This window comes from Pleurodeles waltl, chromosome 1_2 (genome assembly GCF_031143425.1).
Source record: "Pleurodeles waltl isolate 20211129_DDA chromosome 1_2, aPleWal1.hap1.20221129, whole genome shotgun sequence".
NCBI classification, from domain to species: domain Eukaryota; kingdom Metazoa; phylum Chordata; class Amphibia; order Caudata; family Salamandridae; genus Pleurodeles; species Pleurodeles waltl.
The window spans coordinates 982,722,457-982,735,958 of record NC_090437.1 but is presented as its reverse complement, the minus strand read 5'-3'; the positions used below and the strand labels follow the sequence as shown (position 1 = coordinate 982,735,958).

At 47.7% G+C, this 13,502-nt stretch overlaps 1 protein-coding gene across 12 annotated transcripts in view; it reads right to left on the bottom strand.

Moving 5' to 3' along the window:
* The window catches only part of FRYL (FRY like transcription coactivator), a 1,894,812-nt gene that overhangs the window by 111,356 nt on the left and 1,769,954 nt on the right, over nucleotides 1-13,502 (bottom strand). For all 12 annotated transcript variants that reach the window (XM_069201557.1, XM_069201569.1, XM_069201550.1 and 9 more), the window contains 2 exons: nucleotides 11,185-11,334; nucleotides 10,744-10,842 (listed from right to left, as the gene is read on the bottom strand). In XM_069201557.1, coding sequence (XP_069057658.1) covers nucleotides 10,744-10,842; nucleotides 11,185-11,334 — 249 coding nt within the window. The remainder of the gene's footprint in view (nucleotides 1-10,743; nucleotides 10,843-11,184; nucleotides 11,335-13,502) is intronic.

The window sequence follows — 13,502 nt, the reverse complement described above, 5'->3', positions numbered from 1 at the left end:
TGTGTGTGCTGGTGGGGAGAAAAAGAAAGTCGACATGGCACCCCTCCCAGGGTGCCATGTCCACTAACCACTGCCTGTGGCATATGTAAGTCAACCCTCTAGCAGGCTTTATAGCCCTAAGGCAGGGTGCACTATACCACAGGTGAAGGCATAGCTGCATGAGCAATATGCCCCCACATCATCTAAGTCCATTCTTAGACATTGTAAGTGCAGTGGGGCCATATTGAGTATATGGTCTGGGAGTTTGTCATTACAACTCCGAAGCTCCATAATGGCTTCACTGAATACTGGAAAGTTTGGCATCAAACTTCTCAGCACAATAAACCCACACTGATGCCAGTGTGGGATTTATTGAAAAATGCACCCAGAGAACATCTTAGAGATGCCCCCTGTATGTTAGCCAAACTGCTAGTGCAGCACTGAGCAGTCTGGGCCAGCCTGCCACTCTCAGACAAGTTTCTGACCACATGGGGTGAGACCCTTTGTGCGCTCTGTATCCAGAAACCAAGCCTGTCCTGGGTGGAGGTGCTTCACATCTCCTCCCTAGAGGAACTGAAACACCTGGCAGTAAGCCTCAAAGGCCCATGCCTCATGTTATAGTACCCCAGAGCACTCCAGCTAGTGGAGATGCCCACCACCCCGGACAAAGCCCCACTTTTGGCGGAAAGTCTGGTGGGACAATTAGGGAAAGCAGGGAGGAGTGACAACCTCAGCTGAGACCACCTCTAAGGTGTCCTGAGCTGAGGTGACCCTCTTCCTGCAAAATCCCCCATCTTGGTTTGGAGGGCAGGGACCAATAGGGTTAGGTTTGGTCCCCCCATCCCCAAAAGGGAGTGGACACAGGTAAGTTGTAGCCACCCTCAGGGACAATCGTCATTGGCTACTGCCCTCGACACCTATAATGCCCCTAAATCCAGGATTTAAGGGCTCCCCTGAACTCAGTTCAGATTCCTGATGACCTCACAAGAAGAAAGGAGGACTGCTTACCTGAAACCCCAGCAGAGAAGACTGAAGATGCAAACTGACTTAGCCCAAGCCTTACCGGCCTGTCTCCAGCTTCAAAAGCCCTGCAAAAAGAAAGTGACCTATCCTGCAGGACCAGCACCTCCTAGAAGTGCCAGGAGGACTGCCTGCACCACAAAGGACCAAGAACTCCCGTGGACAGCAGTCCTGTCCAAGAATAAACTCTATCTTAGGACTTCAGAGCCTTCCCGGATCCGCAAGTCATGACCACTCAGCACCACTCTGCACCCAATGCCCATGTTTGGGTGGCCCTACTGACTAGAAGTGGTCCCCAGGTTATTCAGAGCAAGTGCTCACTCTGGGTTGACCTCTGCTGTCTAACATGACGATGCCTGCAGCCTGAATCCAGAGGACCCCCCTGACCCAGACAGCAACGGACGAAGATACCAGCCGCCGAAAGGTATTCTGCACCCGCAGCCCCCTGGCCTTGTGGAACCAGACTTACAGTGCAGCAACGTTCAGCAGGCGGCCATCCTCCATGTCCAGCCTGTGGTTTTCCGGAACCGACCCCCTGGACCCAGCCCGTAGCTTTCAAGGTCCTCCTATTGAAAAGCATTGGGAGCGTGCTGCTCTATTAGCACCCTGCACCAGGCTGCCCCTGCACCACTGAGGGTGTTTCACCCCTCCCCCTGGTGCTCCTCTAAACCCCCCTGGTCTGACCACCAAGAACACGGGTACTTACCTGCAAGCAGGCCTGATTCCGATTGCCCCAGTCTCCATAGGAGCCCACGTTAAATTTGCCTCATTTTTTACTTCTGCACCCAGCCGGCCCAGTGTTGCTGGTGGTGGGTGTTTGGGGTTAACTTGAACTCCAACCTGTGGACTTCCTAACCCCCAGAGACTGGAACTGTAAGTCTTGTACTTGCCTCAAAATCGTACTAACTTTTATTCCCTCCAGGGACTGTTTCTGAAAAAAGCAGTGTCAACTTTAAAAAAAAGATCATTGCCATTTATTCAAAAACTGTATAACTTGACAATTCTAACCAAAGTGGTATTGATACACATGTTGAATACTTGTTTATTCATGTACTTACCTGCAACTTGAATCTTGTGGTTCTAGAAATAAATTAAAAGATAGTTTTGCTATATAAAAACCATTGGTCCGGAGTTAGTCATTGAGTGTGGGCTTCATTTATTGTCTGTGTGTGTACAACAAATGATTTGCACTACCCTCTGATAAGCCTAACTGCTCGACCACACTACCACAAAAGACAGCATTAGTATTATCTACTTTAGCCTCTGTTAAACCTCTGGGAACCCCTGGACTCTGTGCACACTATCTCTCATTTTGATATAGTATATACAGAGCCAGCTTTCTACAGTGCCCAACACCCTTTTGAGGTTACTTAAGGGCTTCCCCGGGGGTCCTCAGGTTCGTCGAGCAAGACTCTTCAAGGAACTCTCTGCAAGACATCATCTGCTCCTGGCCTCCGGAAACGCTGCTGGTCTGCTTTCTTGAACTGAAACAAGACTGTATCCAGTTGGGAGGGCTCCCACTGCAACATTGTTTCTGTAGCTCCTGCAAGATTTCTGCAACATTCATGGCTGTGCATCCTTGCGGGTCACAAGGACTCTGCCGCCTTCTTCAAAGAAGCAAGAAGGAATCTCCCTTGGAGTGAAGGATTCGCAGGCACCTCAAGAAGACAACGGCCGGCTAGTGGAGCCGGCTGTCCCATGGACCACATAAAGGCTCTGCTTACAGGTGGTGGTTCTGTGGTCCTCTCCAGGTCAAACTTGTCTTCTGACCAACTTGGGACTTGGCAGACCCTTGCTGCAGCCACTGGAACAGAACCCCCTGTGCACAGCGACTGTTGCTCTTGCCAAGGCTTGTTGGCTCTTCCTCCAAGAAGATCTTCGAGCTGCAAGAAGCCGCAGGCTCCAGCACTCTGCAGCTCCTGTGATGTGGGACTCCTCTGAATCTGGCTGGCTTTCCTTCCTGCTGAAGGTCTGCCCTGACTCTCGCCCATGGGTCGAGTCACTAGGACCTTGCTGGTTCTCCAAAATCTGCAATCTTCTTTTCATCAGCTATTTGCATTTGCCAAGGCTTGTTGGAGGGCCTGCTGGCCACCGACCCTCCTGCAATCTGGCGACCAAAGTGAGACAGCTTGTGGGCTACTCTAAGAATCTCCTGCTTCCCCCTGGACTCCGCACCTGGACTTCCTCCTTCACTGTTCAGCAGGAACGTCATCTCTAAGAGGGTGGACATTGCCTACCTGCACCGCCTGGACATCTCTGAGTGGTCTGGGCACTGTCCTCTTCTTTTTCAGGCTCTGCAGGTCCAGAATCCACCTCTGGGTTCCACCAACCTGGTCTACGGGTCACAACAGCAGCTAGACAATTGAGGTTTCCACTGACTTCAACAAGGGTTACCGATGCCACTTCGCTCCTATGCACCTACACTCCCTGGTGTAGGTACTCTGGTCTTCTGGGTATCCACGAGTGGGGGCACTCTTCAACCTTTCTTGTGCCAACTGGATCCTCGAGGTCCACTGTGAGGGTCCTGAATCCATAAAAATCCAACCGCAATGGTCCTGTGTCAGCCTGAGGGAAACCTGGCTCGCTAACAATTCTGCGCCTCTGGGATTACTGTTACCTCTGGTATTTTCTTACTACCCCTAGCCCCTGGGATCCTAACACTTACTTTGGTTGGGCACCTCCATTCTTATACCACTTCCTTAGTATATGGTTTGGTCCCCGCATTAGGGTCCCATGTATTACTATGATATTTCTGTTTGTTTCTAAGTATATATTTTGTGCTCTGATATCTCCAGGTGCAAATACACCAATGTTATTATAGCCTTAGTGTTGTAATAAAGAAACCTTTATTTTTGCAACACCTCGTGTGTTTTTTTTATTTTTATTGTGAACAGATACTGACCTACTATTGTGGTATTGCAAGTGCTTTACACTCATCCTAGATAAGATTTAGCTGCTCACCACAGCTAGCCCTAGAGAGCTTTTGCTATCTGGACACAAATACTAACACTAAGGGTTGCCTGGACCCAGTATAGGGTGCCGTATCATCAGTGTATACCATAAACTGAGCCAGCCTACAAAGAGTCCAACATTTTGTCAAGAAATCGTGATTTACCCAGGTTAATGAAAGAAAATGGAAGGCACTATGAATCCTGTCTCTAAAGAATGCAAAAATGTACAAAACAAAAACTACATTAAGGAGTGAGACAACACTTTTCATGGAGCTGTGTAATTTCCATATAGTTGGAAGAACCTACGCTGGAGCTGCAGCATCGCCACCTAACACCAAGTCTAACTGCAGGGAAACACCCTGTTTGGCATGGTTAGCCACTGACATTTTGCCAGGTATCTGATGTAACTTTGACTGAAAGTGCACTGGGTTCCTGCTAACCACGTCCCGAGTGTGAGATCTCTTTCCCCTAAAACTGCACAGTTGTTATCCCCAATTGGGAAAAACTTTAGCACCCTCTGTAAGTTCCTAGTAAATGGTAACCCTGGTGCACTGAAGAGGGTCCCTAAGGGCTGCAGCACGAATTGTGCCATCCAAAGGTACCCCTCACCAAGCACACGATAGGCTGCCACTGCAGGCTGCTGGTCTTGGTGCAGACAGAAGTGAAAACATGACATGGCACACAGCCTCTGTGCCATGTCTGCTAACACTGCATGTGATATGTTTAAGTCACATATCTACCAGGCCTTACATTGCATTATATTACATGTGAGGGCATTTCTGCACAAGCAGATATGCCCCTGCTATGTTTTTGTAGCTTTTCAGACATAGTAAGTGTAGGAAGTTGCTTCTGTATATGCTATTTCAAAGTAAGAAATAGTGTGCACAGAGTCCAAGGGTTCCCCTTACAGGTAAGATAGTGGCAAAATTAGATAATTCTAATGGTCTATTTTGTGATAGTGTGGTTGAGCAGTAGGCTTATCGGAGGGTAGTGTTAAGCATGTATTGTACACACACAGGCAATAAATGAGGCACACACACTCTCAAAGACTTACTATAGACCAATAGGTTTTATATAGATAAATATATTTTCTTAGTTTATTTTAAGAACTACAGGTTCAAGAATTGCAGTAAACACTTTAAATGCAAGGTACTTCACTTAGATACTTTAGGAACTTTGAATAAAAGCAATATCATATACAATCTTGGTAAAAAATGGCAATAAGCTATTTTCAAAGTGGACACAGTGCAAACATCAACAGTTCCTGGGGGAGGTAAGTAAAGGTTAGTTTGGGAGGTAAGTAAAACACTTACAAGTCTCAGTTCTGGGGCATAGGCAGCCCACCGTTGGGGGTTCAAGGCAATCCCAAAGTTACCACACCAGCAGCTCAGGGCCGGTCAGGTGCAGAGGTCAAAGAGGTGCCCAAAACACATAGGTGCATATGGAGAACAGCGGTTCCAGTCTGCCAGCAGGTAAGTACCTGCGTCCTCGGGGGGCAGACCAGGGGGGTTTTGTAGAGCACAGGGGGTGGTTACACAAAACACAAACACACCCTCAGCGGCACAGGGGCGGCCGGGTGTAGTGTGCAAAGCAAGCGTTGGGTTTCAGATAGGAATCAATGGAGGGACCCGAGGGTCACTAGCGGTGCAGGCAGGCACAGAGGGGGCTTCTCGGGGCAGCCACCACCTGCGCTAGGCAGAGGGTCGCCCGGGGGTCACTCCTGTGCTGAAGTTCGGTTCCTTCAGGTCCTGGGGGCTGCTGGTGCAGTGCTGGTTCCAGGCGTCGGATCTGTTACAGGCAGTCGCAGTCTGGGGGAGCCTCTGGATTCTCTCTGCAGGCATTGCTGTGGGGTTCAGGGGGGTCGTCTCTGGCTATTCATGGGCTCGCAGTCGCCGGGGAATCCTCCCTGTGGTGTTTGTTCTCTGGATCTCGAGCCGGGGGCATCGGGTGCAGAGTGTGAAGTCTCACGCTTCCGGCGGGAAACGTGCAGTCTTTGGAAGTTGCTTCTTTGTTGCAAAGAAGTTGCTGGTTTTGAGCAGGGCCGCTGCTCACAGGGGTTTCTTGGTCCTTTAGTCCAGGGCAGTCCTCTGAGGCTTCAGAGGTCGCTAGTCCCTGTCAGATGCGTCGCTGGTTGCAGGTTTTCGAAGTTGGAGACAGGCCGGTAGGGCTGGGGCCAAAGCAGTTGTCGTCTTCCTCCTTCTCTGCAGGCTTGTAGGTCAGCAGTCCTTGTTTCTTCAGGTTGAAGGAATCTGATTTCCTGGGATCTGGGGTGCCCCTAAATACTGAACTTAGGGGTGTGTTTAGGTTTGGGAGGGCAGTAGCCAATGGCTACTGTCCTTGAGGGTGGCTACACCCTCTTTGTGCCTCCTCCCTGTGGGGAGGGGGCACATCCCTAATCCTATTGGGGGAATCCTCCAAAACTAAGATGGAGGATTTCTAAAGGCAGGGGTCACCTCAGCTCAGGACACCTTAGGGGCTGTCCTGACTGGTGGGTGACTCTTCCTTGTTTTTCTCATTATCTCCTCCAGCCTTGCCGCCAAAAGTGGGGGCAGTGGCCGGAGGGGCGGGCATCTCCACTAGCTGCGATGCCCTGGGGCGCTGTAACAAAAGGGATGAGCCTTTGAGGCTAACCGCCAATTGTTACAGTTCCTGCAGGGGGAGGTGTGAAGCACCTCCACCCAGTACAGACTTTGTTCCTGGTCACAGAGTGACAAAGGCACTCTCCCCACGTGGCCAGCAATATGTCTGGTGTGTGGCAGGCTGGTAGAAAATGGTCAGCCTACACTAGAAGTCGGGTTGGTATTCAGGGGGCATCTCTAAGATGCCCTCTGGGTGTAGGTTACAATTAATTGCACACTGGCATCAGTGTGCATTTATTGTGCTGAGAAGTTTGATACCAAACTTCCCAGTTTTCAGTGTAGCCATTATGGAACTGTGGAGTTCGTGTTTGATAAACTCCAAGACCATATACTCTTATGGCTACCCTGCACTTACAATGTCTAAGGTTTTGCTTAGACATTGTAGGGCCATAGTGCTCATGCACATATGCCCTCACCTGTGGTATAGTGCACCCTGCCTTAGGACTGTAAGGCCTGCTCGAGGGGTGACTAACCTATGCCACAGGCAGTGTGAGGTTGGCATGGCACTCTGAGGGGAGTGCCATGTTGACTTAGTCTTTTTCTCCCCACCAGCACACACAAGCTGTGAGGCAGTGTGCATGTGCTGAGGAGTGAGGGGTCCCCAGGGTCGCATAAGACATGCTGCAGCCCTTAGAGACCTTCCCTGGCATCAGGGCCCTTGGTACCAGTTACAAGGGACTTATCTGAGTGCCAGGGCTGTGCCAATTGTGGAAGCAAAGGTACAGTTAAGGGAAAGAACACTGGTGCTGGGGCCTGGTTAGCAGGGTTCTAGCACACTTTCAATCAAAACTTAGCAGGAGCAAAGGCAAAAAGTTAGGGGGCAACCATGCCAAGGAGGCATTTCCTTACAGTAAGTGATAAGGGAAGCCATTTTAAATACATGTGGGGACATTGAGTTCCCCAGCTACATGATGGCTTCACTGAAGATAGGTGTGTTTGGAATCAAATATCTGGTACTGGTGAATCCACACCGATGCCAGTGTTGGAGTCATCAAGACAAGCACCCCGAGGGCACCTCAGAGGTGCTCCCTGAAAACCTACCAGCTACTAGTGTCTTAACTGACAGGTTCTGACCATTTAAGCCTCTATAGCCTCGTTTCTGACCTCCCCTAAAGAGAGCGTCAGTGCTCTCGGGGTCCAGAAACAAGAGCCTGCACTAGGCGGGGGTGCTTACACCTCCTAGCAGAATAGGCATTCTAGGGTGGGAAGCTTCAAAGGCCTAGACGTCTTTGTAATGCGACCCAGGTCTCTCCAAATGGTGGAGATGACCAACACCCCCCCCTGTCCTAACCCCACTTTTGATGGCAAGACAGGCCGGAAAATTAGGCAGATTAGGAGGTGTGCCCATTTCATGCAAGTACCACCCCTAAGGTGCACAAGCTGAAGTGGACACCACTTTTTAAATTCCTCCATCTTGGTTTGGAAGTAATTAGGCAACTAGGGTCAGGGTTATGCCCACTTTCCAAATCAAGTGGTCATAGGAAGGATGTAGTCACCCTAAAGTGGGCGTAAACCCATTGGCTACCACCTGGCACTCCCTGTAACACCCCTAAACTGAGTATTTAGGTGCACCTCTGAGACCCAGAACTCAGATCCTGACAACATAAGAAGACCAAGGACAAAGAAGAGCTGAACCTTCAGAAGAGGAGAAAAGAAGCAGCTGACCAGGTACCAACACCGCCGGCCTGTCTGCAGCCCTTGATGGACTCTGCGCTAAAAGACGGTTCATCCTGCAGCTGAGTCTCCATAAACCCAGGAGAACTGCCTTCCTTAAAAAAAGACTGAAGTCTCCCATAAGCAGCGGACCTGCTCCCCAACTAACTCTTAAGAAAGTACTCTGCAGCCTCTGGAACCGCAAAGACCCGACACCTGAAATTACCACTGCACCTGCCATCACTGACCCGAAGTGAAGTGGACCAGCAGTGCCAGCAAGGTTCCCCAGCTCTCCAGAGTCCGAGTCCATTATGGTTTCACCCATCTTGGACTCCTAGAAGTCACCTGCAGCCTCAGCATGCAGGCCCTCTCCCCTGCAGGCTCTGGGGTTGGGATAAACACAACACCTAAAGCAAACTGCACCCATCGCCATCACCTCGAGTTGAAGCGGACCACTGGTGTCAACGACTTCCCTCAGCTCTTTCGAGCCAGAGTCCATTGGGGTTGCATCCCTCCTGGACTCCACGACGACGCCTGCAGCCTTAGACCACAGGACGCTGTAAGCGCTCCTGGACAAGGAAACTTGATGCAAAGGGACACCCCTACATCCGTCGGCCCTGGTGAAGAGGACCAAAGATGCACCTACATCCCGAGCACCCCACGTTTGCAACTTACCTGTTGGTGGTCCCCGACTGGCTACCCACCCAGAGCCTACAGCTTAAATCCATGGGGACCTATCCCCATTGAAATACATTGGGCACCAGACGCTGTACCACACCTCTGCACTTGGCCGCTCCAGTGCTACACGGAGTGACCTGCAGGTGTGGTCCTGACCCTTGCCCAGAAATCACCTTATGTCTGCAAGATTGGTCCCATGAGTCGTCGTCAAGTGCTTGTTTGCTGAATGTGTTTACCTTCCATAGGCTAACATTGAAGAACTCTGAAATTGCACTGAATCGGTTTTTGAAAGTGAAAAGTATTTATGCTTAAAAACGTACTTACCTTATAACTAAGTTCTTGGGTTTAAAGTATATATAAAAAGAAGTGTTATGTTTCTAAATTTGTCTCAGATTTATTCTTTGAGTGTGTGTCTCATTTATTGCCTCTGTGAATACAACAAATGCTTAGCACTACCCTCTGATAAGCCTAACTGCTTGCCCACACTACCACAAAATAGTCCTATCCACTGTTGCCACTGCAAACCAATTGGGGAGCCACTGTACTATGTACTTCTTTTTAGTGCAAAAAACAATGGATTTAGGCCCAGATCTCTGCACTGTGGGTGAATGTTTGACATTGATCAGCATTCAGTCTATCACTTGTTCTTTTTGCAGTTGTAGCCCTATGTGGGACGGGTATGCCCAGACGTGGGTCGCGTGCTCCCCATGCCACTGGAATCAAGCTAGCCTGGCTGAGGAGGGGTGATACCCCGAAACTGGTCCCAGGATGCTGGTTTCCAGTCCAGGGAAGACCTGGCCTAGAAGTTTGGGCTTGACTGTTCCCATGGGGAACAGGGTGAAGACTGATTTGCGTATGGCTGGGTCCAAACTGGAATGGCATGGGCAGCAAAAAAACAATGGATTTAGGCCCAGATCTCTGTACTGGGGGTGAATGTTTGACATTGGTAAGCATTCTGTCCATCACTTGTTCTTTTTAGTGCACCATATAGAGAGCCAGCTTCCTACAATAACAAATGTGGAGATTATTTTTCTGTAATTAGTTTGGTACCTGCAAGGGTATTTAAACAGTAAGAATATTTGGGAAGAAGTATGCAGCAGAATTTGTAATAAAAAACAATATTGTTTCATTCAGGAAGGAGAACTCATATTTTTGTTCTGCTGATATGCTAGAGATAAACAGGAGTCCAGTTAGCCATTTGTTAAGTGTATGTGTATGTCTTACAATAACAAAATTATATTTAAAAAAAATAATGATTCTCTAACACAATTCATAATTAAATTATAAGGAAAGAAATATTTCAAAACTAAAGCATAGCAAATGTATTTTTATTTATAAAGAATACTAAACATATTTATGACTAGGAGGATAGGTTACTAAACATATGAAACGTACAAATTAGAAAATCAAAAATGAACTCAAATGACTACAGTAATACTTGTGCATTTATGATAATAGAAAACCAGAATCCACTGCAGAGAAACAGCACTTACAAACTCTATTTTACCTACAAGTGGGCACATGCACAGTTAGATGGAGAAAGTTATCTTGTGATGCAAATATACCATACTGCAACAATGTGGTAAAGTGACAGGAGAGACACCAACTCCCATTCGAGGATCTGTAGATGTGGTCAGGTTCATTCCTCAAAGTTAACATAATAGTCTACACAGTCCTCGACAACCATTGTTTATTCAGTATAAGATATTTATTTCCGAAAATATTTTGAATATCATTCAGTTTGGATATGTTATTTAGATTATGTTAAGTCACTGAAAGAAATGTAAGAAAATGCCATGACGTTAACACCATGAATGACCTACCTCCTCTGCTGATTCACGCTTGGTATTATACGTATCAAGGTGTTCTTGTAGCTCTAAAACACTGAACTTCAGGGTTTCCAGTAAACCACATGAAACAAGCTGTAAAACACAATGCCATGGTCAAAACAAAATAGGGTGTCCATGTGTTATAAATTTCAAGTTCAAGCTATTTATCTGAGAACCAAGAAACAACAACCCGAGCAAACGGAATAGAGTCCCAAAGCTTCTAACTTAACTGCACAAGTACAAAAATGCATCAGCCCAACAACCATCTCCCCCAATATCATGAGCCAGGTCTAATACGAGGTTTAGACATGCATGCATTTTTTAGGCAATGCTACCTAGACCAACATTGTGCCATTCTTGGTCAAAGGATAATGTTTAAGTGTTTTTTTTACTCATGCACAGAACATATACTGCATTCTGAAAGGGTGATTTTACCGTTTCAGCGTCCACAAAGACAGTTGGGCACTCGGAGCACATCATCATCACTTCCAAAGAACTTTTAAACTTTGTTCCAATTCGTTGCAAATTCTCTCCAAGGAAATTGACAGAGTCGTTTGTTATGGTGGCAAACCTTCTCTGAATACTCTACAAGAAGAACACAAGCCAATCAAAGCTTAATTCACTTATTTAACATTATTTCAACAACTAAACAAGTTACTTACCTGCGTTAATGCTGTATTTGATGGAAATTATTTAACCTCAGATTCCAAACCTTCATAATATCCCCAGGCACCAAACTGTATCTGGAAAACAATTCGGCAAAGCTCCTGCATGCCAGTAGGTGGTGCTGTGTGGTTTCACTGTGACTACTTGCTTCCTCGGAAGTGATGGAGTAGCGCAGCATATAAGCTCCAACCTTGCATGCTAATGCCAGTTCCTTTCTTTCTGCACCCTCCACTTCGAAAATACTTGCTCTTCCGACAACTCCAAATCTTTACAGTCTGCTAGGGAACAATATCCCCACTGAAAATTACAAGTTTCAACCCATCTTCATTGAAGTTAGAAGCACTGACGAGTCCAGCCCAAGTGCATGGTCCCAGAGAACTATTTCAACTATGCATGTATATAAAAACCTTTCTTTGAAAAAATAGGATAACAGTCTACTGAAAAAAAAGTTTAACACCATAAAGACTTCATAGTCCAAATTGTGTTCTTTGTTTTTAAAATAAAAAAATAAAAAAAAAAGCCAAATTAAGCTAAAAGTGTTGCTATTGGCATTTTATAAACCTGCATACAACGAATTCTCAAAATGACAGGTAGCGATCCGTCCCCATTCTAATCATCACAAATGAGTGACTTGCTTCAGGCGCAGAATCTATGCTTCAACCTCTTCTTGTGCTGAGCGCTGTACAACTTTGCCTACCGGTCCTGAAACGCTCTAATATTAATGAGAGCACATTTGGTGCAGGACTTAAAAGCACCAGCCACTTTATTCTGGTCAGTAACCAACATTTACTTCCTGAAGTCGCTGCACACGTTGAATCTTGTACATTTCGGATCAGTTGGGGAAAGGAAAATGGGTATGGCTGGACGGGTGTGGGGGGGTGGGGGGGTGGAGGGTATTGTTGCAGCATGCCCAGTGAGGGAATGGATGGCGTTTAAAAAAAGGTTAAGTGGTGCAGGGGAGAATGGAGTGTTGGTACACAAGGAAGGTGCAAAGCTCACAAGCTACCAGCTCTTGCAGGTGTTGAGGATGGCGCTGAGAAAGATAGGTAACAGACCAATGGATTTTGGTACGCATTCCTTTAGAATTGGGGCAGCGACAGCAGCAGTGCATTTGGGGTGGGATTGGGCCAGGATAAGGGCCATAGGCAGATGGAAATCTAGATTCTGCGAGCGTTATGTGAGGCCATGAGGTGGTGCAGGGATAAGGGGTGGGGCGGGAATGTTGAAGGACGTTAAGAGAGAGTATGGTGGTCTTGGAACAGCCTTTACAGTGTTTTTTCTTTACAGGATGTGTGGCTGGACCACAGAAGGGCGAGATGGTGACATGACTGGTTGGCCATTCCTTCATGCACTGGGCGACGAAGTTTGCGGAGAAGCAAATTTACGGTAGAGCACTGGGACTCCCCAGCAGTCGCCATGAAGTCGTATGGTGGGGAACAAGCGGCATGAGGTGGGGCAGTTTGCTTCCATTTACCACTGCTAACTTTCCAGTATGGGTGTGCCCGGATTTGCTGGTGATTCACCTAGGTGAAAATGACATGGTGAAATTATCAGGGCTGACGCTAATACAACATATGCAGAGGGGTCTGGAGCTGCTAAAACTGAATCTACAGGGTACACGTTTGGTGTGGACGGAGTTTGTGCCCAGGAGAGTCTGGAGAGGGGCGGTTAAGCACGCAGCAGTGGAACGGGCTCGGAAACAACTGAACAGGGCAATGAGGGTATTTTGCTGGGCACAGGGAATTAAGGTCCTGAAGCACGAGGACATAAAAGAGCAAGAGGGGGCACTGTTCAGAGCAGACGGAGTGCACATGTCGCTGTTGGGCAATGCGTACTATTTGACAGATTTAAGATTGCTGTTAGAAGAGTTATGGGGAGAAAAGTTGTGGGTTAGAGAACAGGCATAAAGGTTTATATATAAAAATAAAAAAAAAACTGGTCAAGAAAATGTTTGTGCCTGGGGTGGGGCAGCAAAACGCCTAGCGGGTTTTGCTGGTTGGCAGTAGATGCGGGAGGGTGGAGAGCCAGATGCGGGCTTGACCACCCTTCCAAGGGGAAAAACAAGGAGGAGAAGGAGCAGAGCGGGG